This window comes from Chiloscyllium plagiosum, chromosome 41, assembly GCF_004010195.1.
Source record: "Chiloscyllium plagiosum isolate BGI_BamShark_2017 chromosome 41, ASM401019v2, whole genome shotgun sequence".
NCBI lineage: Eukaryota > Metazoa > Chordata > Chondrichthyes > Orectolobiformes > Hemiscylliidae > Chiloscyllium > Chiloscyllium plagiosum.
Genome location: NC_057750.1, coordinates 13629354 through 13651063, shown reverse-complemented (window position 1 = coordinate 13651063; position 21710 = coordinate 13629354). Strand labels below are relative to the sequence as shown.

Here is a 21710-nt window from a genome sequence, read left to right as displayed (position 1 = left end):
AGAGACAGTTGCAACATTTCAAAGACATTTGGACAGGTACATGAATAGGAAAGGTTTAGAGGGATATGGGCTAAATGCAGGCACACGGGGTCAGTTTAGTTTGGGAAACTTGGTCAGCATGGATGAGTTGGGCTGAAGGGCCTGTGTCCGTGCTGTATGTGGAATTTCGCTGTCTCGTCTGCCAGTTTCTACCCAACATTAATTGGCCATTGAGAATCTGGAGGTGAATTATCTTTGTGAGGGCTTGTAGCAGTCCACATGGTCCTTGTGCACTGATAGGAACTTACAGGGGCTGGCATCCCCATGTATCCGCTTCCAGATGGAAGTGTTCATGGGTTTGGAAGGTGCTGTCTGAGGGTCTTTGGTGAGTTGCTGCAGTGCATCTTGTAGATGGTACACCCTGCTGCTACTGAGCGTCGGTGGTGGAGGGAGGGGATGTTTGTGGGTGTGGTGCCAACCAAGTGGGGGCTGCTTTGTCCTGGATGGTGTCGAGCTTCTTGAGTGTTGTTGGAGCTGCTCCCATCCAGGGGCAAGTGGGGAGTATTCCCTCACACCCCTGACTCGTGCCTTGTAGGTGGTGTCGAGAGTGTGGTGCTGGAAAAGCACAGCAGGTCAGGCAGCATCTGAGGAACAGGACAATCGACGTTTGGGGGGCAAATGCCTTGTAGATGGTGGACAGACTTTGATATCAAGCTCCTATGTTCTATGCTCTATCCTCCTCAGGCTAACTGCTGCCTTCACTGCCCCCACAAGGGGTTAATCTTTTATTGCAAACAAAACATGGATGTTCCTTTGAAGTTGAGCCCTGCCCTTTGCAGATGTTTCCAAACTGTGCTCAAAGAACTACCAATTAAGGTCCTCCATCTGCCAATAATTAAAAACAATTAGCATTCTGCACCAGTTAGATATTCACCTGGGGTGGAAGTGTTCAAGGATTTTGTTTCCATCATCGTCCAGTTCCGGAAACAGTGAATGGAGTCTCCAGAACCTGACTCATTATGCCTGATGCTGTAGGCCTTTGGATCTGGTGGGAATATCCGAGTAGGATTCAGTGGATGGCGATCAAGACTGGGGAAACAATGGGGTTTCTTTTTGAACCCAGTAACGCAGATCTCCAATACCATCCAGTCAGGTACAAAGTTAAGGAATGATTCCACAGAGAGCTGTATCAGACAAAAATGGGTTTTATCAGGGACTTATGTACCCAAGGGTGAATACTCCAAGTGACTCTTTTTATCTGTAACAGCCTTAAATTCAAAGGTGGGGCATCCATTAGAAAACATAGCGGGTCAGGATTTATACCATCATGGGATGTCAGGGGTCACCAGCAAGTCCAGTATTTGTTGCTCGTCCCTAATTGCCCTTGAACTGAGGTATTTAAGAATAAACCATAATTATAGATTAGATTCCCTACAGTGTGGGAGCAGGCCCTTCGGCCCAACAAGTCCACACCGACCCTTTGAAGAGTAACCCACCCAGACCCATTTCCCTCTGACTAATGCACCTAACACTATGGGCAATTTAGCACGGCCAATTCACCCTGACCTGCACATCTTTGGATTGCAGATATGGGGAGAACGTGCAAACTCCACACAGACAGTCACCCAAGGCAAGAATCGAACTTGGGACCCTGGTGTTGTGAGACAGCAGTACTAGCCACTGAGCCACCGTGCCACCCATAGGCCAGCATTTCCTTCCCTGAACAGCATTAGTGAATCAGATAGGGGTTTGACTGGCAACTTGACAATAGCTGTCATCATCACTCCCTTTGTGAATTGAATTCCATTAGCTGCTACATTGATTTGATTTGATTTATTGCTGTCACGTGTGCTGAGATACAGACAAAAGTGTTGCTTTGCGTGCTAGACCGGCAGATTGTACCATACATAGTGTATATGTAGCAGTGCACACAGTGTTACTCCCACAGAGGAAGTGCAGAGAGAGAGATCAACATATACATTAAAGCACAGCAATTCAGGCAGCATCCGAGGACAGGCAAAATCGACATTTCGGGCAAAAGCTTCCTGATGAAGGGCTTTTGCCCGAAACGTCGATTTTGCCTGTCCTCGGATGCTGCCTGAATTGCTGTGCTCTTCCAGCACCACTGATCCAGAATCTGGTTTTCAGCATCTGCAGTCATTGTTTTTACCTCTCTGTACATTAAAGCAGTCCGTTCAGCAGTATGATAACAGCGGGGAAGAAGCTGTTCTTGAATCTGTTGGTACGTGTGTTTAACCTCTTGTATCTCCTGCCTGATGGAAGAGGGTGGAAGAGAGTCTAACCGGGGTGGGAGGGGTCTTTGATGATGTTGGCTGCCTTCCTGAGGCAGTGGGAAGTGTAGATGGAGTCGGTGGGTGGGAGGCTGGTTTGTGTGATGGACTGGGCTGGGCTCACAGCTCTCTGTAGTTTCGTACGGTCCTGGGCAGAGCAGTTGCCGCACCAAACCGTGATGTATATGGATAGGATGCTTTCTGTGGTGCATCTATAAAAGTTGGTAAGAGTCCTTACGGACATACTGAATTTCCTTAGCCTCCTGAGAAAGTAGAGGCATTGTTGTGCTTTCTTGACAGTAGTGTAGGTAGGCCAGGACAGATTGTTAGTGATCAACACTCCCAGGAACTTGATGCTCTTGAGCAGCTCCACCTCAGTCCCACCAATGCAGATAGGGGCATGACTTGAACCCTGTAGCCTCGGAGAGTTTGCAGAAGCCTCTGGATTACTCGTCCAGTGCCATCATCGCCAGGACAAGATCTCCAACAATGAATTGACTCCTAGGCTGGCTATGCTAACAGTTACCAGTCTCATTCTGGGAGATATTGTATCGTGAACGAGATCTCAATGAAATTTTGATTAGATTAGATTCCCTACAGTGCGGAAACAAGCCCTTCCGCCCAACAAGTCCACACTGACCCTCCGCACAGTAATACACTCAGACCCATTTCCCTCTGACACTATGGGCAATTTAGCACGGCCAATTCACCTAACCCGCACATCTTTGGACTGTGGGAGGAAACCCACACAGACACGGGGAGAATGTGCAGACTCCACACAGACAGTCACCCGAGGCAGGAATCGAACCTGGGTCCGTGGTGCTGTGAGGCAGCAGTGCTAACCACTGAGCCACCGTGCTGCCCCTAATTTATATCAATCCGCCTGTTGTGATCGCTTTAAATAAGAATGGGAAATTCTAAAATTGTGCAACAGATTAATCGGCATCTGAAAACACTTTGATGAAATGTTATATCTGAAACATGACTTTGTCGACCAGATGGTAGGCAGTAACAGCATTCCTCTCGTCTGGCATAATGTCTCCGTTCTGCAGAGAGACTCCGACAATGGTGCTGATCATTTCCAACACTGAGAAGAGGGAGACTTTGTTTTCTCGTCCATATTTTCGCCACGATGTTTGGGTTGCCATCCCAAAAGTTGTATGTTCTGTCTGGAGCTCGGGGAGGTAGTGCCCTCACCTCTGAGTCAGAGGGTGCCAGTCCTACTCCATTGAGCTGGGCACACAGGGTCAGCTGATACACCCAGTGTCAGGCTGAGGGCATGTCGCGGTGTCAGTAGCGTTGTCCTCCAGACCATAGATTACACATGCTTTCGCTTTGGTAGCACGGTGGCTCAGTGGTTAGCACTGCTGCCTTATGGCGCCAGGGACCCAGGTTCGATTCCAGCCTCAGGCGACTGTCTGGGTGGAGTTTGTACATTCTCTCCGTGTCTATATGGGCTTCTTCTGGGTGCTCTGGTTTCCCCCCCACCCCACACAGTCTAGGGATGTGCAGGTTAGGGTGGATTGGCCGTACCATTTGCATGTAGTAGGTGGGTTTGCCGTGGGAAATACGGGGCGGGTAGGCTGCTCTTTAGAGGGTCAGTAGGGGCTGAATGACCTGCTCCAACACTGTGAGGATTCTGTGAAGTGAGCTGTGTCCCTCACCACACATCGCTTCGGCAGACTTTGCTACGTTGCAGCAGTAACTTATGTTTCAAACATACGTTATTGATAGTAAAGCATTTTGGAATGTTAAAGTCAATGAATTTCTTTTATCAAGAAGTTCAAGAAGCAATACGTAATGAACAATATAATTATAGAAAGGGTCAGGAGCACAGGGACTTGGGAGTGTATGTGCACAGATCTCTGAGCGCGACATGCAGGTTGAGAAAGTGATTAATAAGGCCATATGGGATCTTGCACGTTGTAAATTGAAATAAAGAGTACAGAAGCAAGGAAATCACATGCCACTAATCTCGATGAAGAGAAATAGATACATAGGAACAACATCTCGTGCAAGTTCCCCTCCAAGTCACTCTCCATCCCGACTTGGAAATATATCTCCCTTCCTTCAGTGTCACTGGGTCAAAATCCTGGAATCCCCTCCCTCAGGGCATTGTGGGTCAACCCACAGCAAGTGGACTGCAGCGGTTCAGGAAGGCAGCTCACCCCCCCCCCCCCCACCTTCTCAAAGGGGGCAACTAGGGTAGGCCCAACCAGTGATACCTGCATCTGAAGGATGTGACAGCAGAATAGAATAGAATTCTTACAGTGTGGAAACAGGCATTTCGGCCCAACAAGTCCACACCCACCCTTCGAAGGGTACCCCACCCATGAGAATGGTACCCAGGGTTGAGTAATTTCAGTCCTGTGGATAAATCAGAGAGGCTGGGGCTATTAGCTGTTGCAAAGAGACTTGATGGAGGCGTTCAACATCACGAGGGGCCTGGGCAGAGTAGAGAGGGAGAAACTGTTCCTGCACTGGAAGCTTAACGGCAAGCTGAGACCAAGTTCCTTTGTGCAGCGATTGGTTAAGGTCCGGAATGGTCACATGATCTCAGCACTGTGATGCCCAAGACCTCGAAACGGCCATCACTGACTATCGCCAATCTCCTACCTTCTCCCCAATTGCCTCGCACACTCCCTCCATCCAAATCATCTGCCTGAGGTTTCTGTGGAGGCAATGTGATCGGAGGAATTCAAGAAAGAGTTGGATACCTCTCTGAAAGGCAGAAGAGGTATGAACGAAGGAACGGGGCAATAGTTTTTTTGCAGAGAGCCAGCACAGACAGGTGAACTGAACGGCCTCCTTCTGTCTCATCAGCTCACTGTCTCATCAGTGAGTGTGCAGCAATCCCGGGCACATTGAGGCCTCACAGCCAATCAGATAACAGCAGGCCGTCTGCTTGGTGATTTGGTCATGTGATCGGACTGGTCAGGGTAATATTAAACATTTGTGATGGCCAATACCGGAAATCAGGTCACCTTCTCCCTTCGCGAGAGTGAACTTGCAAATCATTGTGAATTTCAAAGAGTTCTTCGAGACTGTGAATTGCACAGGATTTTCCCCTAATGCTTTTGAAGATAGCAACGTGGAAAATAGGAGCCAGAGTAGACCATTCGGCCCTTCAAGTCTGCTCCATCATTCATGGCTGACCACCCTCCTCAGTCTCCGGTTCCCGCTTCCTCCCTTTGGTCCCTTTAACCTAATGAACTCAATCTAACAACTCCTCGAAAACATTCAACGCTCCGGCCTCAATTGTGTTCTGGGGTAGAGAGTTCCACAGGCTCTCCACTCTCTGGATGAAGACATTTCTCCCCATCTCAGTCCAATCCCGTATCCTTAGAGTGTGATCCCCTGGTTCTGGATTCCCTGGTAATGGGGAACATCCTTCCCCACACTCATCCAAATGGTCCTGAGAAAAATCTATAGGTTTTGGGCAGTGGCTCAGTGGTTAGCACTGCTGCCTCACAGCACCAGGGTCACAGGTTCGATTCCAGCCTCGGGCTGGAGTTTGCACATTCTCCCCGTGTCTGGGTGGGTTTCCTCCGGGTGCTCCAGTTTCCTCCCACAGTCCAAATATGTGCAGGTCAGGGTGGATTGGCCGTGCTAAATTGCCCTTGGTGTTAGGTGCATCAGTCAGTGAGAAATGGGTCTGGGTGGGTTACTCTTCGGAGGGTTGGTGTGGACTTGTTGGGCTGAAGGGCCTGTTTCCACACTGTAGGGGTGAAATTCCCCCCTCCTCCAGTCAATATACTCCAAACTGACCCAGTCTCTCCTCATACATCAGTGCTGCCATCCCAGAATCCAGTCTGGTAAATCTTTGAGGCCACTCCCTCCATCACCAGAACATCCTCCCTCAGATAAGGAGACTAAAACTGAACACAATACTCCAGCTATGACCTCACCATGGCCCTGTACAATTGCAGCAAGACATCCCTACTCCAATAGAGCTCCAATCAGGGTCTGAAACCCATACAGACGTGAGGGATTGACCATCACTGGTCAATGGCTGGCCTCATTAAGTCTATGAAGTTCCATTCAGGACTGAAGAAGGGTTGGACCCGAAACATCGACTTCCCCACCTCCTGATGCTGCCTGGCTTGCTGTGTTCTTCCAGCCTCCCGCCTGTCTACCTTGGATTTCAGCATCTGCAGTTTTTCTGTCGTTCATTAAGTCTATGGGCAGGCTGGGGGTCCAGTAGGATTTAGTGCAGCCCAGTGCATGCGTTTTGAAGTGAATTGAGGGAGTTCACCCCTAGAAATACATTAATGTATAAACAAAGACATCTCCCTGGAACCCCCTGGGACCAGGCTAATGACTGCGTTTGGGCTCGGCCTGGGAAGTTAAGAGGGGGAGCTCTGACTTTTTGGGTCACTGAGGGTCCCCTCGGACTTTGTCCAGTCTTGTGCCCTGGAAGTGGTCATTCGAGCTTTGCTTGAGAGCACTGGAGTGACGTAGGAGTTGGCAGTGATTAGCCTGCCTCAGCTGGCATTGGGAATGGGTGCTACGGCCTCTCTGATCGTGAGATGGAAACATTGCCTCTCCCTGGTCAGCCCCTGCCCACCTCGAATTGGGCAGCGCCCGGCAAATGAGGTACTGACCCGCCACAGTCCAGTGGGCCCTCGGGGCTTAGGCCTGCTGCTGAAGAACTGGTTAATTAGAGGTATGCTCCTCCTTGTCTACCCTAGGGTCCGATCGAAGAGTCCCTGATAGCCCCTGGCAGTAGACTGCTATTGGCTATCTACTGACTTTCACTGTTCCTCTGATCTCCTGATGATATCTCCGTGTGGCAGTCTCTCCTCTGAGGGAAGAGGGCTCTGGGTTCACATCCTGCTCTAAACTTAGGTGTGAACTCTTAGCTTCCATTCCTAGTGAAGAACTGGGGGAGTACACTGCACTGTTGGGGATGGTGGGTGGGTGGGTGCGGTCTTTGGGAAGAGATGGTTAAATTCACAGAAACACAGATTGCTTACAGTGCAGAAAGAGGCCCTTCTGCCCATCAGGCCAGCACTGACCTTCCACAATGCATCCCAGCCAGACCCACATTTTGCCATGGCTAATCCCCCATGACTAGCTACACATCCTTGTGCACTATGAGCTAATTTAGCGTGGCACCATGGGATTGTGAGAGGAAACCTGAGAAGGGCTTATGCCCGAAACGTCGATTCTCCTTCTCCTTTGATGCTGCCTGACCTGCTGCGCTTTTCCAGCAACACATTTTTAAGCTCTGATCCCCAGCATCTGCAGGCCTCACTTTCTCCCAATCCAAAGGAGCCCTACCCAGACACGGGGAGAACGTGCAAACTCCACACGGTCAGTCGACCGAGGCTGGAATTGAACCTGAGACCCTGGCACTGTGGTGCTAACCACTGAGCTACCATGCCATCCCTAAATTCATGCCCTTCCAGTGGGACCAGGAATGAGAAAAGGTCCTGTGTTGAAAGGGAGTTCAGGCAATGTTTAATCAATGTCACACAAAGAGGTTGTTTGGTCACTATCATTGGGCTGGTTGTGGGAGCTTTCTGTGCCTGAAATGGCAATGTTTCCCGACATTACAGCAGTGAGTGCACATTAAGAATACTTCTTCTGATGGAAGGCAGTTCAAGATTTTGCCTCGTGTGCTATAAAAACCAGGGTCTTTTCCTGTTTGCATCTGCCCCCCCCCCCCCCCGTCAAGGTTGACTTCTTGAAGGGACAGCTCCCGGTTTTACATCGCCGCGAACACTCTGACTTTGTTAGGGGACCGTACTTTAGATGTACAGAAGTCTTGGGTGGAGTCAGGGCAGCGGAAGATGGCTTCTCAGCAAATTAAAAGGCATTTGGACAAATGCATGGATAGTGAAGGTTTAGAAGGGTATGGGCCAAGTGCAGGGAAATGGGGTTAGTGTGGGTGGATATCATGGACCAGTCTGAGCCGAAGGATCTGTCTCCATGCTGTAGGCCTCAATGACTGAAAGTTCCCAAAGTAATCTCCTTACACTTCATAGGTGTCTAAAAATGTACAGTCTATGGGGAATTAGCCATGATAACGTAGGGTTACGGGGATAGGGTGGGGTGAGGGGTAGTTTGTTCTGGGTGGGATGCTCTTCGGAGGGTCAGTGCAGACTTGACGGGCCAAATGGGCTCTTCCTACACTGGAGGGATTCTGTGATTCTAAAATGATGGAGGCTGGTACAATTACAACATTTAAAAGGCATCAGGATGGGTACATGAATGGGAAAGGTTTAGAGGACAATGGACCAACTGTCAGCTAATGGATCTAGGTTAACTTGGGATACCTGGATGGCATGGAAGGGTTAGATCAAAGGGTTCATTCCCGGGCTGTACAACTCTATGACTCGATGCTTTGCACCCCTGTATTGTTAACAGTCAGCCGGTCACCCTGTCATGTTAAAATGTCATGTCATTGTTTGTAATTGAAGAGTTCCACTCCTCTTTATGGAGCTGACAGTATAACTGAGGCTTTGGCAAGTTCAAAAGGCATGATGACTACAAGAGCAGGTCAGAGGCTAGGAATCCTGTAGGGAGTAACTCATCTCCTGACTCCCCAAAGCCTGTCCACAAGTCAGGGGCGTGAGGGAATACTCCCCACTTGCCCCTGGATGGGGGCAGCTCCAACAACACTCTAAAAGCCCGACACCATCCAGGACAAAGCAGCCCCCCGCTTGGTTGGCACCACACCCACAAACATCCCCTCCCTCCGCCACCGACGCTCAGTAGCAGCAGGGTGTACCATCTACAAGATGCACTGCAGCAATTCACCAAAGACAGCACCTTCCAAACCCACGACCACTTCCATCTAGAAGGTCAAGGGCAGCAGATACAGGGGACCACCATCTCCTGCAAGTTCCCCTCCAAACCACTCACCCCCCCTGACTCGGAAATCTATCGCCGTTCCTTCAGTGTCGCTGGGTCAGAATCCTGGAATCCCCACCCCCAGGGCATTGTGGGTTTTCCTACAGCACCCAATATGTGGCACTTAAAAGCTTCTCGAGGGCAACTAGGTTATAAAAGCTGACCCAGCCAATGACTCCTAAATCCCACGAAAGAATAAAATTCAGCTCTCTACAGGTAGTCGCATACCAATAAAGTCATGTTGTTCAACTGTGTCGGTCAAGGAGGGAATGGTCTAATTATAGCACTTCAAGCACAATAAGAGGTGGAAATGAGAACAACCTTCACATTTCTGGGCACCAGAAGAAATGGGTTATTTATGAATCTGATCTATAAAAAAAGTTTGGATGTAAAACAATAGATTGAGTGATTAAATTCACATGCACTGCCATCGCAGGTTGAATTGAAAGCATTTGGCTGATTAGAAACAGGCTTCAACAAGGGGTAGCCAATCAGACTGCGGGCTTGCTCAGTGCGAGTGTCTGGGCTGCAGCTCTGTGTTTGTCAGAAAGGAACACTTCCCCAATTCTTACCCAACTCTACCGCCAAGTCTGCTGTGGAAGGAGAGAGAGAGAGAGAGAGAGAGACAGAGAGAAATATACGTGGCATCTATATTGTTCAAAATTGTAGCAGTCTCCTGTGCTTTTTGATGGTCAGAGCCACTGTTGCTGAACAGCAGCGCATTAGCCCAAAGTATCTCCCCACCGCTGGCCCCTTTGGTGCCACTTGGCAGGACCTAGGTCAGATTTGCCTTTCTGTTCCTGTGCCGGGCAATCTGGTACAATCTGACAAGTGCTGCCACTTGCAAGCGATCAGCATGGCAGATGTTTCCAGACCACAGCAGCCTTCAGTGCAGCGTTGCAATTTGCAGGATTTTAATCATCAGTAAGTACAAAACCACGAGGGCAATTTAATTGATTTTTGGGCATTACAATTTACACAGCTTCTGTGTTAGATTTTATGCTATCCAAGTCTTTTGATTGTACGTATTAGCTTTGTGGCATTTACTGGGTGGAGTTAATATTCATCTCAATATGTATTCAATGTAACAAACACAGAGTACCATATCCGCTGTAACACACATAGTTTAGTATTCAGTGTTATTTTCCAATCCATCTCAGAACTGGGTCCCAGAGGACTATAGAGTTGCAGATCTTGCCCTCTTATTCAATCTAGAGTGTGAGGACAAGGCCAGTTATTGCAGGTCAATCCATGATTGAGAAGCTTTTGGAAGTGGTAATTCAGGAGATAATTTACAGACCCTTGGAAAACAACGGGTAAATTGTGGAAAGTCAACTTTGATTATCCAAGGACAAATTGCATTTATGAACTTGCTGGAGTTTTCGCGAGATAACAGGTGGGGTTGATGAGGGGTGTGCGGTGGATGTGGTGTACATGGACTTTCACATGAAAAGATAATGGGTTTTCCAACAAATATGGAGTCTGTAGAGGAAGACGGTTGCCAGTAGCATAGAGACAAGATTAGCAGAGTGTTAGGAAACAGTGAAAGGAACGTTCTCCACAACTCGGTGTTGGGACAATTGTGTCTTCGGATTTATAAGTCAGCCCAGGCACTACTTTCCAAATTGAAAATGACAGAACAATTTTGAACTGGTGCTAGAGGCTAGGGCTGAACTTTGAGAGGACACACTCTGATGGAACAGGAGGACAAGTGGCCCATGCAGTTTGATGGAGAGACATGTGCCGCGATGCATTATAATTTAAATGAAGGATAAATAGGGTGTGGTGGAAAAGGGATCCATGACATGCTCAAATCATTGAGGGTGGCAGGGTGGTTTGAGAAAGGGAATTATAAAATCTATGGAGTACAAAGTGAAGGAGTTAAGGTATACCAGTCTCCGTATTGTTCCACTCGCAAAAGGGATGATTGTGTCCAAATCTGAGCATTGCATGCTGGGATTGATGTGAGGATTTGAATTCCTCATTCTAATCGTTCCCAGGCATGAGGAATTTCAGTTCCATAGACAGACTGGAGACATAGGCGAAGAGAAGGTGGAGAGGACATGTGAGAGAGATGCTCAACATCACAAGGATGGAGTGACAGGGAAAACGCATAAGAGCTAAGAACCAAAAGACATTGACCTGACAGGTTTGACAAAGAAACGACAGCAGGGTTTGGGAGAAAACGCTTTGAAGTTAGTGTCTGGAATGCACCGCCACACACAGCAGTCGAGGCGAGGTCACCTGAGGTTTAGAAGAGGGGATTGGACTATTTAGGAAGACAGAAGGTTAGAGGGGGGAACACTGGGTGAGTTGCGCTTGCAGAGGGCTGGCAACGAAATGATGGGCTGAGTATCTTTTTCCTGTCCTGTAGCCATTCTACGAATCCAACACCCTTCTACAAATGCCATCTCTTGACCTTCCAACTTACATCGATTAAAAACAAATTTACTCTTAAAAACTTTGTAGTCGGTTACCCAAACCTGTGCTGTGCATTAGACAGGACAAGAGGTACCACAGTCAGACATTAATGCTGTGAAATGCTTCTTTTCTTTTGGTAGTGAACTTAAAATGTACTTTTATTACATAACGTACAAGTCTCATTAGACAAATTGAACTTACTAGCTCCATAAATGGGATACACAAGGCCATTCCCCTTCATTGTCTCATGGACAGCAATTGTTGCTCATCCCTAACTACCCCTGAATCGAGTGTGGAGTGCGAGGGCTATTTCAGAGGGCAGTTAACTGTCTGCAGTGAGTGTGACAAAGTCAGTTATAGGATATGAGGTTCCCAGATTGGGGCTTTTAACCTGGTCCAATCAGGGAGCCCTGGCTGACAGATAACACCAGGAGCGTCAGAGGTTCTGCTCACTCTAAGAGCTGCCTCTGCGGCAGCTGGATTGGTGAGAGTGAAAGACTTTCCACTTTTCTGTATTAAGGAGAAGAGGAGACAAAATGAAAACAGGAGTGTCAGGGCTTTTGTTCACTCTGAGAGCTGCCTCTGAGGGAGATGGATCAGTGTCAAGGACTCTCCACGTGTTTGATAAATAGTGACTTGGTGACAGGATGCCAGCCTCTCTGGAGTTACTTCACGTCAGCCATGTTGCTATGGGTCTGTCGGCCAGACCAGGTAAGGATGGCAGATTTCCTTCCCTAAAGAGCATTACTGAACACGGGTGTTATGTTAAGGATCCCAGACACTCTGAATGTCGATGACGTGATTCAGGTTTGTGACCAGGCCCTTTGGCATGTTTTCTCACACCCTGTAAATCCGGAGACTGTAAGAAGTCGGATCAGAAGCAGGCCACGCAGCCCATAGCATCTGCTCCACCCTCAATGATATCACGGCTGATCTGATCATCCGTGTCCCAGCCTTTTCACTTCCATTCCCTTCCTGATTAAACATCCCTCTCTATCCGCCTTGACCGATTCACTCCCCTCTGAGAGAAGAAATTCCTCCTCATCTTGGTCGTCAGTGGGCGACTCCTTGGTCTGAGATGATATTCTCTGGCCCTGGATGGTCCCGCAAGGGGAACCAACCATCTCCTCCCCTGTCAAGTGCCCTAAGATTCATGTCCATTTCAATAAGGTCGCCGCCTCCTGTTCTAAACTCCAGTGGGTACAGGCCCGGCCTACTCAACCTCTCCTCCTCAGACAGTCCCTCCATTCCCTGGGATCAGCAGAGTGAATCTTCATTGCTGATGTCCCTTTCCCCTGATAAGGACTCCATTCCCTGGGATCAGCAGAGTGAATCTTCATTGCTGATGTCCCTTTCCCCTGATAAGGAGACCATTTGGTTTCCAGTATTCCAGCCTGCCCACTGCCTTGTTCAATTTTAGCTCAGTCTCCAATTTTTATACCCTAAACACATTGCTTACAATTCATCGTGATGGATTTCATCTCGGAAAGGCTTGCACAGACTTTGGTCTCCTTATTTCAGGAAAAACATCCTGGCATTGGAGGTAGTCCAGAGAAAGTTCGCTTGGTGGGTTTGAGAATGTCCAGTGAGGAGAGGTTAGAGTCAAAGAGTCATAGAGATGTACAGCACGGAAACAGACCCTTCGCTCCAACCCGTCCATGCCGACCAGATATCCCAACCCAATCTAGTCCCACCTGCCAGCACCCGGCCCATATCCCTCCAAACCCTTCCTATCCATGTACCCATCCAAATGCCTTTTAAATGAAAGCCTCCACCACTTCCTCTGGCAGCTCATTCCATACACGCACCACCCTCTGTGTGAAAAAGTTGCCCCTTTTATATCTTTCCTCTCTCACCCTAAACCTATGCCCTTTAGTTCTGGACTCCCCCCACCCCAGGGAAGAGACTTTGTCTATTTATCCTATCCATGCCCCTAATGATTTTATAGACCGCTGTAAGGTCACCCCTCAGCCTCAGATGCTCAGTTGAGTAGATCGGACCGGTATTCTAGGAAAGGCTGCTTCAGATTTTCAATCTGGTCCCTTCCCTTTTCTCGGAAGTATTTTTCTTGCGGGAATGCCACCTTTTGGACCAGACACCCCCCTCTCTCCACCAGCTCCCCTTCCCCAGCCCATCCCAGCCAAACCACGCCACTGCTTTGAGCTTTGATACATTGAGCAACCACACTGTGATCAGTAACACATTAGTGCAGGGCTGGAGGCTGAGGGTCCCCAGGCTGAGCCACCAGCTGAAATGTAGGTGGCGGGTGGGGGGGGGTGGGGTTTGCTGTAATAGTGAGATGATAGCAGTATACAGGATCCCTCCTCACCTTGGTCCCCCACCCCATTCTCTCTCAAGCCTCCCCACCTCCATTCCCATCTCTGGGGTCAACTGAGGAGTCAAGACAGTTCCTGAGTTTTGAAACAGTGGACATGGTGGGAAAACGTTTGGGAAACTCTACACTAATGTCCTCGTTATAGCAGAGAATATAGGGTCTGTGGACGCCTGTGTCAGCTTATTTATTACAAAACCCCAGAAAGAGCTTGAGAAGCTCAACAGGTCTAGCGACATCACTATGGCAGTGTGATGGCTCAGTGGTTAGCATTGCTGCCTCCTAGCGCCAGGGTCCCGGGTTCGATTCCAGCCTCGCATGACTGTCTGTGTGGAGTTTGCATGTTCTCCCCGTGTCTGTGTGGGTTTCCTCCCACAGTCCAGGGTCGTCCAGGTTAGGGTGGATCATTCCTGATGAGTGGCTTTTGCCTGAAACGTTGATTTTCCTGCTCCTCGGATGCTGCCTGACCTGCTGTGCTTTTCCAGCACCACTCTCTAAATCTTGACTCTAATCTCCAGCATCCGCAGTACACACTTTCGCCTATGCTAAATTACCCATAGTGTCCAGGGGTGGTGCAGGCTAGGTGGGTAAGCCATAGGAAATGCAGGGGGATAGGGTGGAGGGTTGGGGTGGGTCTGTGTGGGAAGTTCTTTGAAATGGGCCAAATGGCCTCTTATTGCCCTGTACGGCCTCTGTCTGAGAGGAAGACAGAGTTAAAGTTTCAGGTCCAGTTCAGAGCTGTTCTGATGGCAAGTCGCCGGGCTTGAAGTGTTAACTCCGCTCTCTCTCTCTCTCGCCACAATTGCTGAGTTTCTCCAGCGAACATCTGTGTTTGTTACAGATCCAAGGTGCTTTGAAGTTCATTCCAGCCTATTTATTGCTACATTCCACGACCCAACTTATCCTGGGACATTATCCTCTCCTTCTTAAGTTGGTGGGCCTGGTCACCTTACATAAACCACCAGAGCAGAAGCTCAGGATGACCCACTGGTGACCAGGCCTCACAGTTGAGTGGGCGCGACCCAGCTGAGAGGTCTGACCCCGATTTTAACTGATGTTTGCAGGTGCAGACGGGTTTAGTGACGAGAGTAGGCGGTTCCCAGCAACCTCATCCAAGCCCAACAGCAATGGAGTCACTCATCGAAGATACCTGTGCCATCTTCCAACTACACCCGGGGAGTGGGGGAGCTTCCTGCCAAGCTAGAGGGTTCTACTCACCACCAACAAAAACCAACAAAACCTCTAGGTGCTTTCAGTCTGAATGCCCTGTTTGGATTTGTTTCTTATCGTTGACATGTTCTTGAAAAGCTGGCAAGGATTATAAACGTAAACCCATCCATAGCTCTAACATTCAGAGAGTCAGGGCCAGCTTACACAGCCATTCAGCCCACACTGACTCTCCAACCCAGCTTCCTTCTCTTCTGGGCAGCATCCAGTTGGTTAAATCTCAGCTGGACTCTGTGCTGCGGATGGGGCTCTGTCCCCATCGTCTGCTTTTCTGATGGAGGTTGCCAGGGCGATGGCAAAGGGGTAGGATGTGGGAGGAACGGGCCTTGGAGAGTCGAACGCTGGTCTCATGTCTGCCATGACTTTAAAGCCTTTGTGTTCCTTATTGGGAGCGGAATTACAGCACAGTTACAGACAGAGAGGTTAACACAAGCCCGTGACTTCCCTCCCGGTAGGAAATGGAGGGAATATCGGGCTGGACGGTGTGAGAGGGACAGGAAAGCAGGGAGGACGGTGTCAAGGTAAAGAAATCTGCATTTAAATAGCACCCGCCCCGACCTCCCCAAAGTGCTTCACTGCCAATGGGTTACCTCTGAAGTCGAGTGGGAGAGACTGAATCGTACACAGCAAGCTCCCAAAAATGGCACCATTGCTGGTAACTACTCCCAGCAATGCCCAAATAGTGCCACATGACCTTTCACCTCCACTTGAGACGCCAGCTTGACATCTTCATGGCACCCTCAGCAGTACCAACTTGCAGGTGTGCCGGCCTAGATGTCGTGCTCTGATTTAGGTCACGACCTTTGAACCCCCGTCCCAGACGTGACAGTCATGCTTACAGCTGGGAGCCAGAGGGTTAGCATCAAGGTAGCCGACCCAGTGGCAGTGGAATGGATATTCCAAACAGGAGGCTGGTTCTGCAGCTGAAAATTGCCGGGGGGGGGGAACAGTGAGTGAGCTGCAAGAGAAGGGAGTATGGGAAAACACTGGAAATTAAGACAAAGGGAATCCCAAAGTCTTCTATAAGCACATTAATAGTAAGAGGGTAGTGATGGGAAGGCTAGGTCTGTTTAGGGGCCAGTAGAGTTTGTAAGTCGAGATGAGATACATGATTAAGGTCTTCAATGAATACTTTATACCTGTCTTTCTGTCTGAGACAGATGCTGCCCAGAAGAGAAGGAAGCTCAGTCACTAGAAGAGTTTAATATTGAGAAGGGTTTAATATTGGATTTACAGTTGGTAAGGACGAGGTATGTTGTATCAAATGTCCCGGAGCGTGAGTGGAAATTAGCAGAATCACTGACAGCCATCTTTCACTCCTCCTTGGACTCACAAGTGGTGCTGGAAGTTTGGAGAGTTTGAAACGTTATGCCTTTATAAGTAAGTGGGTTTTAAAGATCTGCCCAGTGATTACAGACCAATCAGTCTAGCTTCAGTTGCAGGGAAACTTTTAGAAACACTAATTCAGGATTGAATTAATAGCCACAGAGCAAAACTAAGGAGAGTCAGCATGGATTTTTTAAGGAAAAATCGTGTCTATCTAGTTTGTTGGGTTTTGTTTTGGTGAGGTAATGCAGAGAGAGTTGATGAGGTCAGCGGTGCTGATGAGTTGTACATGGACTTCCAAAGGCTTTAATAAAGACTTGATAGGGACGTTATTAGTCATAGAATGGTCGGGACATTAGCAACTAGCTGAGTGATGGGAAACGTGGGGCCATGGTCAGTGGGTATTTTTGAGGCTGGAGGAGGGTTTGTAATGGAGTTCTCCAGGGCACAGTATTGGGACCCTCGCTTTACCTGGCGTACATTTAATAATCTAGACCTTGGTGTGCAGGGGACAATTCCAAAGTTTGTCGAAGAGACTAAACTTTGGAAGAACTGTAAACTGTGAGGAAGAACGTCCAAAGGACACGAACAAGTTGGTGGAGTGGGCATTTGGGGGGGCAGGTGAGATTCCTCTCTGAGAAGTGAGCGGTGATCCATTTCAACACAAAGCCCATGAAGAGACGATATATTGTTACGGGTACTATTCTAGAGGTTGTGCTGGAGTAGAGAGACCTGGGTGTATATGTACGTAAATCCATGTAGCTGGAAGGCCAGGTAGGAGACCAGAGCTTAGAGTGGTGCAGGAAAAGCACAGCAGGTCAGGCAGCATCCGAGGAGCAGGAGAATCGACGTTTCGGGCAAAAAGCTTTTCATCAGGAATGAAGGTGCGAAAAGTCGATTTGCCTGCTCCTTCTAACTGGTTCCTGATGAGGGGCTTTTGCCCGAAACGTTGCTTTTCCTGCTCCTCAGATGCTGCCTGACCTGCTGTGCTTTTCCAGCACCACTCTCATCTTGACTGCAGTACCCACTTGCGTCAGGGATGAGAGCAGGCAATTAATAAAGCAGACGGCAATCCCAACTGCATGAATTGGGACATAGAGGAGCTGGGAGGCCGTGCTGATCGTGAACAGGCATTGGCGAGATCTCAGCTGGAGTACTGTGTGCAGTTCAGGACACTGCACAATTGAATAAATATGAATGCACTGGAGAGAGTGCAAAAGACATTTATGAGAATGATTGCAGGGATGAGGAATTTCAGGGATGAGGATAGATTGAAGACTGTTCTCCCCCTGGAGAGATGGTGGCTGACAAGGAGATTTTCAAATTCATGAGGTGTTCGGGCAGACTGGAGAGAGAGTAGCTGTTCCCGCTCATAAAAGAAGCAAGAACGAGAGGGTCAGAGATTTAAAATGATTGTAAAGGAAGCAAGGGCGATGTGAGGTAATGTTTTCACGCAGCGTGTAGTTAGAGCGGGGAATGCACTGCCTGGAAATTAGATTAGATTAGATTACATTACAGTGTGGAAACAGGCCCTTCGGCCCAGCAAGTCCACACCGACCCGCCGAAGCGAAACCCACCCATACCCCTACATTTACCCCTTACCTAACACTACGGGCAATTTAGCATGGTCAATTCACCTGACCCTGCACATCTTTTGGACTGTGGGAGGAAACCGGAGCACCCGGAGGAAACCCACTGGTGGGCCGAAAGGCCTGTCTCTAGGCTGTATGACTCTGTGACCTAACACCGTTCCCCGGCCTTTTCTCCATCACTCTATACACTGTTTCTATCCAAATCACCATCCAATGTCCCGCTTAAACGCCTCAATTGAACCTGCCTCCACCACATTTCCAGGCAGTGCATTCCCCGCTCTAACTACACGTTGAGTGAAAACATTACCTCACATCACCCTTGCTTCAAAACACCAGGGACCTGGGTTCGATTCCAGCCTGAGCCAACTGTCTGTGTGGAGTTTGCACATTCTCCCCGTGTCTGCGTGGGTTTCTTCCGGGTGCTCCGGTTTCCTCCCACAGTCCAAAAAAAAAAGTGCAGGTCAGGTGAATTGGTGCAGGCCATTCTAAATTGCCCATAGTGCTAGGTGCATTAGTCAGAGGGAAATGGGTCTGGGTGGGTTACTCTTCAGAGGGTCAGTGTGGACTGGTTGGGCTGAAGGGCCTGTTTCCACACCCTAGGGAATCTAATGTAACTCAGCCACACTGAAGGATTGGCAATATATTTCCAAGTCAGGATGGTGAGTGTCTCAGAGGGGATCCTGTAGGGGGTGGTGCTGCCCTTGTCCTTCTAGATGGAAGTGGCCTTGGGTTTGGAAGGTGCTGTGAAGGAGCCTTAGTGAATTGCTGCAGTGCATCTTGTAGATGGTACACCCTGCTGCTACTGAGCGTCGGTGGTGGAGGGAGGGGACGTTTGTGGGTGTGGTGCCAACCAAGCGGGGGGCTGCTTTGTCCTGGATGGTGTCGAGCTCCTTGAGTGTTGTTGGAGCTGCCCCCATCCAGGGGCAAGTGGGGAGTATTCCCTCACACTCCTGACTCGTGCCTTGTAGATGGTGGACAGGCTTTGGGGAGTCAGGAGGGGAGTTACTCGCTGAAGGATTCCTGGCCTCTGACCTGCTCTTGTAGCCCCTGTGTTTATGTGGCGAGTCCATTTCAGTTTCAGTCAATGATAACCCCATGATACTACCACTCAAACACTCTTCATCACACCACCCTGTTTATTTGGATTCCTTCGAATATTCTCATTCACAAACCTCATTCTTTCACATTCTGCTAGAGGTACTGACCCCCCGCCCCCCGCCCCCCCCATTGCCAACATAGTGTCCTCCATGTTAGTACGCCACTGTCCTCCATTGGCTGCCCCCGGCCTATCTAAAACACTGAAACCCACAACCTAACCTACACAAAATTCCGTTTATCTCTGTATTCACCCTAGCCCAGAAACACTTTGATTTCCAAATCCTTGTCCCTGCTTACAAATCCTTGCCTGGACCTCAGCCCCTACCTATCCCCTCAGGAGCCGTGCCCCTCCGGGATCTCCGCACTCCTCCATGTTTTGGCCACTCGAACATCCCAGGTCACCATCATCTTCACCGTTGCCTGGGTCAGTGGTACCCAAGCCCACCTCCCCCAACTGCCCGATCCTCTCCGCCTCCCTTTGAGGTGGACACCAACTGGATTGAACTTGCTCTTCCCTCTCCTCACGCCATTCACTGTCGATGTTGCCTGAATGGCGCTCCCTGCAGGACAATCGGCAGGAAGTGGCTCTGCAGAAATGCGGGTTGTTGTTGTACAGTCCTCCATCTCGCCCGATGAAACCTCAATGCGTTTGTTTGAACGATAATTGTAAGAGATTTCTGGAAGTAGCAAGTCTCGGGAATTCTCCTGGAATGTTTTATTTTCCCTTATAGCGTGTGATCGCGTAAGAGAATAGGGTGAGAGGGGAAGGATATAAAGGGGACCTGAGGGGCAACGTTTTCACCCAGAGGGTGGTACGTGTATGGAATGAGCTGCCAGAGGATGTGGTGGAGGCTGGTACAATTGCAACATTTAAGAGGCATCTGGATGGGTATATGAACAGGAAGGGTTCAGAGCTTCCCAAACTTTATCGCCTCCCCCACTTCAGGTCTCGGTTGTGACCCTTTGGTGAGATTTGGGGAGGACTTTGAGAGTGGTTCAGGGCTTGCCTCCTGATAATATCTGCTTCTCTTAGGCCTGCTTCCCCCCACCCCACCCACCCACCTTAGGAAGCCCCCTGAGCTAGAAGGATGAAGGCAGCAGGTAGATGGAGATCGCCATCCCCTCCCTCCCCCCAAGGCAAGACCCCCTCCAAGCCCCCCTCCAACCCGACATTGAGTCATACGGCTCAGGAACAGACCCTTCGGCCCAACCCACCCCTGCCGACCCAATTTCCTTAAACTGAACTATCGCCATTCCTTCACTGCCGCTGGGTCAAAATCTGGGAACCCACCCCCAACTTCCCTAACCGTAGAAATTGGAACTATCCGCCCGCTTGAGCCTGTTCCGCGTATAGTGGACCAAATGGACTGCACAAGAAGATCGCCATCACCTTCTGAAGGGGCAACTAGGGATGGGCAGTAAAGGCTGGTCCAGCTAGTGGCAACTATCCCCCATGAACGTAGAAAACAAAATGGACTCCATGTTCGACTATTGCCTGACTAGCAGGAGAGATGCCAAGGGTTTGGCAACGTCTGGGCCTTCACGCTCGGATTTCGATGACGCTAACCCTTTATTCTGAAGCAAATGTGATTTTAATTTGTTATAAAGTGAAGAGGGTGAATCGGTTAGCGTCTTTTCATCCTTCATGGTTGGCCACAATGGTGTCACATCGCCAGACCTACAAATGCGAATATCCAAAATCAACCGTGTAATTACAGCATTTAAAAGGCACCTGGATGGGTGTATGAATAGGAAGGTGTTTGGAGGGATATGGGCCAAACGCTAGCAAATGGGACCAGATCAGATTGGGATATCTGGTTGGCATGGACGAGTTGGGCCGAAGGGTCTGTTTCTGTGCTGTATGACTCATAATGACTCAAAGCGCCTCCCAATCTCCTCCTTCCAACCTGTCCACGCCATTCGCACTGCACCGAGCCTCCTTCTACTGTACTTTCCCCACAAACGGAACCTGTGTGCTCTTCGATATTCCCAAATCCGAAGGCTAACTGACCGAGAGCTGGAGATTACGGGGAACGCTGAGGAGTGGATGATGGGGAGGCAGGGGCCAGTGCTTTGTCAGCGACAGTGATTGTGGAAGTGAGCCAGGGTCGAGCAGTGAAACAGGCCCAGCAGTGCCCGAGAGCAACCTTTATCCCCCACCCCGTGCCCTCCCTCCCCACATTCCGCTTCCAAAACCTACCCCTTTCCCCGTTCCCCTTCACCGTCGAGTCTGGTCCCCTGGAGTGAAGAAAAAAGCCTTGGAAACGCTTCAGGTTTTGTTTTCCCTGTAAAGGAGTTTGGAATCAGTAAGGGACAGTTCTGGGAAAGTCCCCTCATTGCTCAGCATTTCTTTGAAGGGTAACAGCATGTTTATGACTTCAAGCAGTCAACTTTAGTCATTTTGCAGCTCGATCTCCATCAGCACTGTCCTGTTTTTTTCTCTCTCTCTCTCTCTCTCTCCCACCATCCCTCGTTCCTGATTTCCCTGAGTGATGGACACGGCCAGGCAGAGGAGTGCATACCCTCGTAGCTCCCTCCCCCCACGGGAAGGTTCAAACTCAAACTCAATAATTTGATTTGACTTAT

At 49.3% G+C, this 21710-nt stretch overlaps 1 protein-coding gene across 2 annotated transcripts in view; it reads left to right on the top strand.

The window, feature by feature from the left end:
* The first annotated feature begins 1077 nt into the window (after positions 1 to 1077).
* Positions 1078 to 21710, top strand: part of rasgrp4 (RAS guanyl releasing protein 4) — a 95991-nt gene continuing 75358 nt past the window's right edge. Inside the window, exon 1 of one of the 2 annotated variants that reach the window (XM_043680983.1) lies at positions 1078 to 1132. In XM_043680983.1, the coding sequence (XP_043536918.1) occupies positions 1080 to 1132 (53 nt within the window). In that variant the 5' untranslated portion in view covers positions 1078 to 1079. Of the gene's footprint in view, positions 1133 to 9755; positions 10053 to 21710 lie in introns of those variants that run through there. The other variant, XM_043680982.1, reaches the window with a different exon arrangement.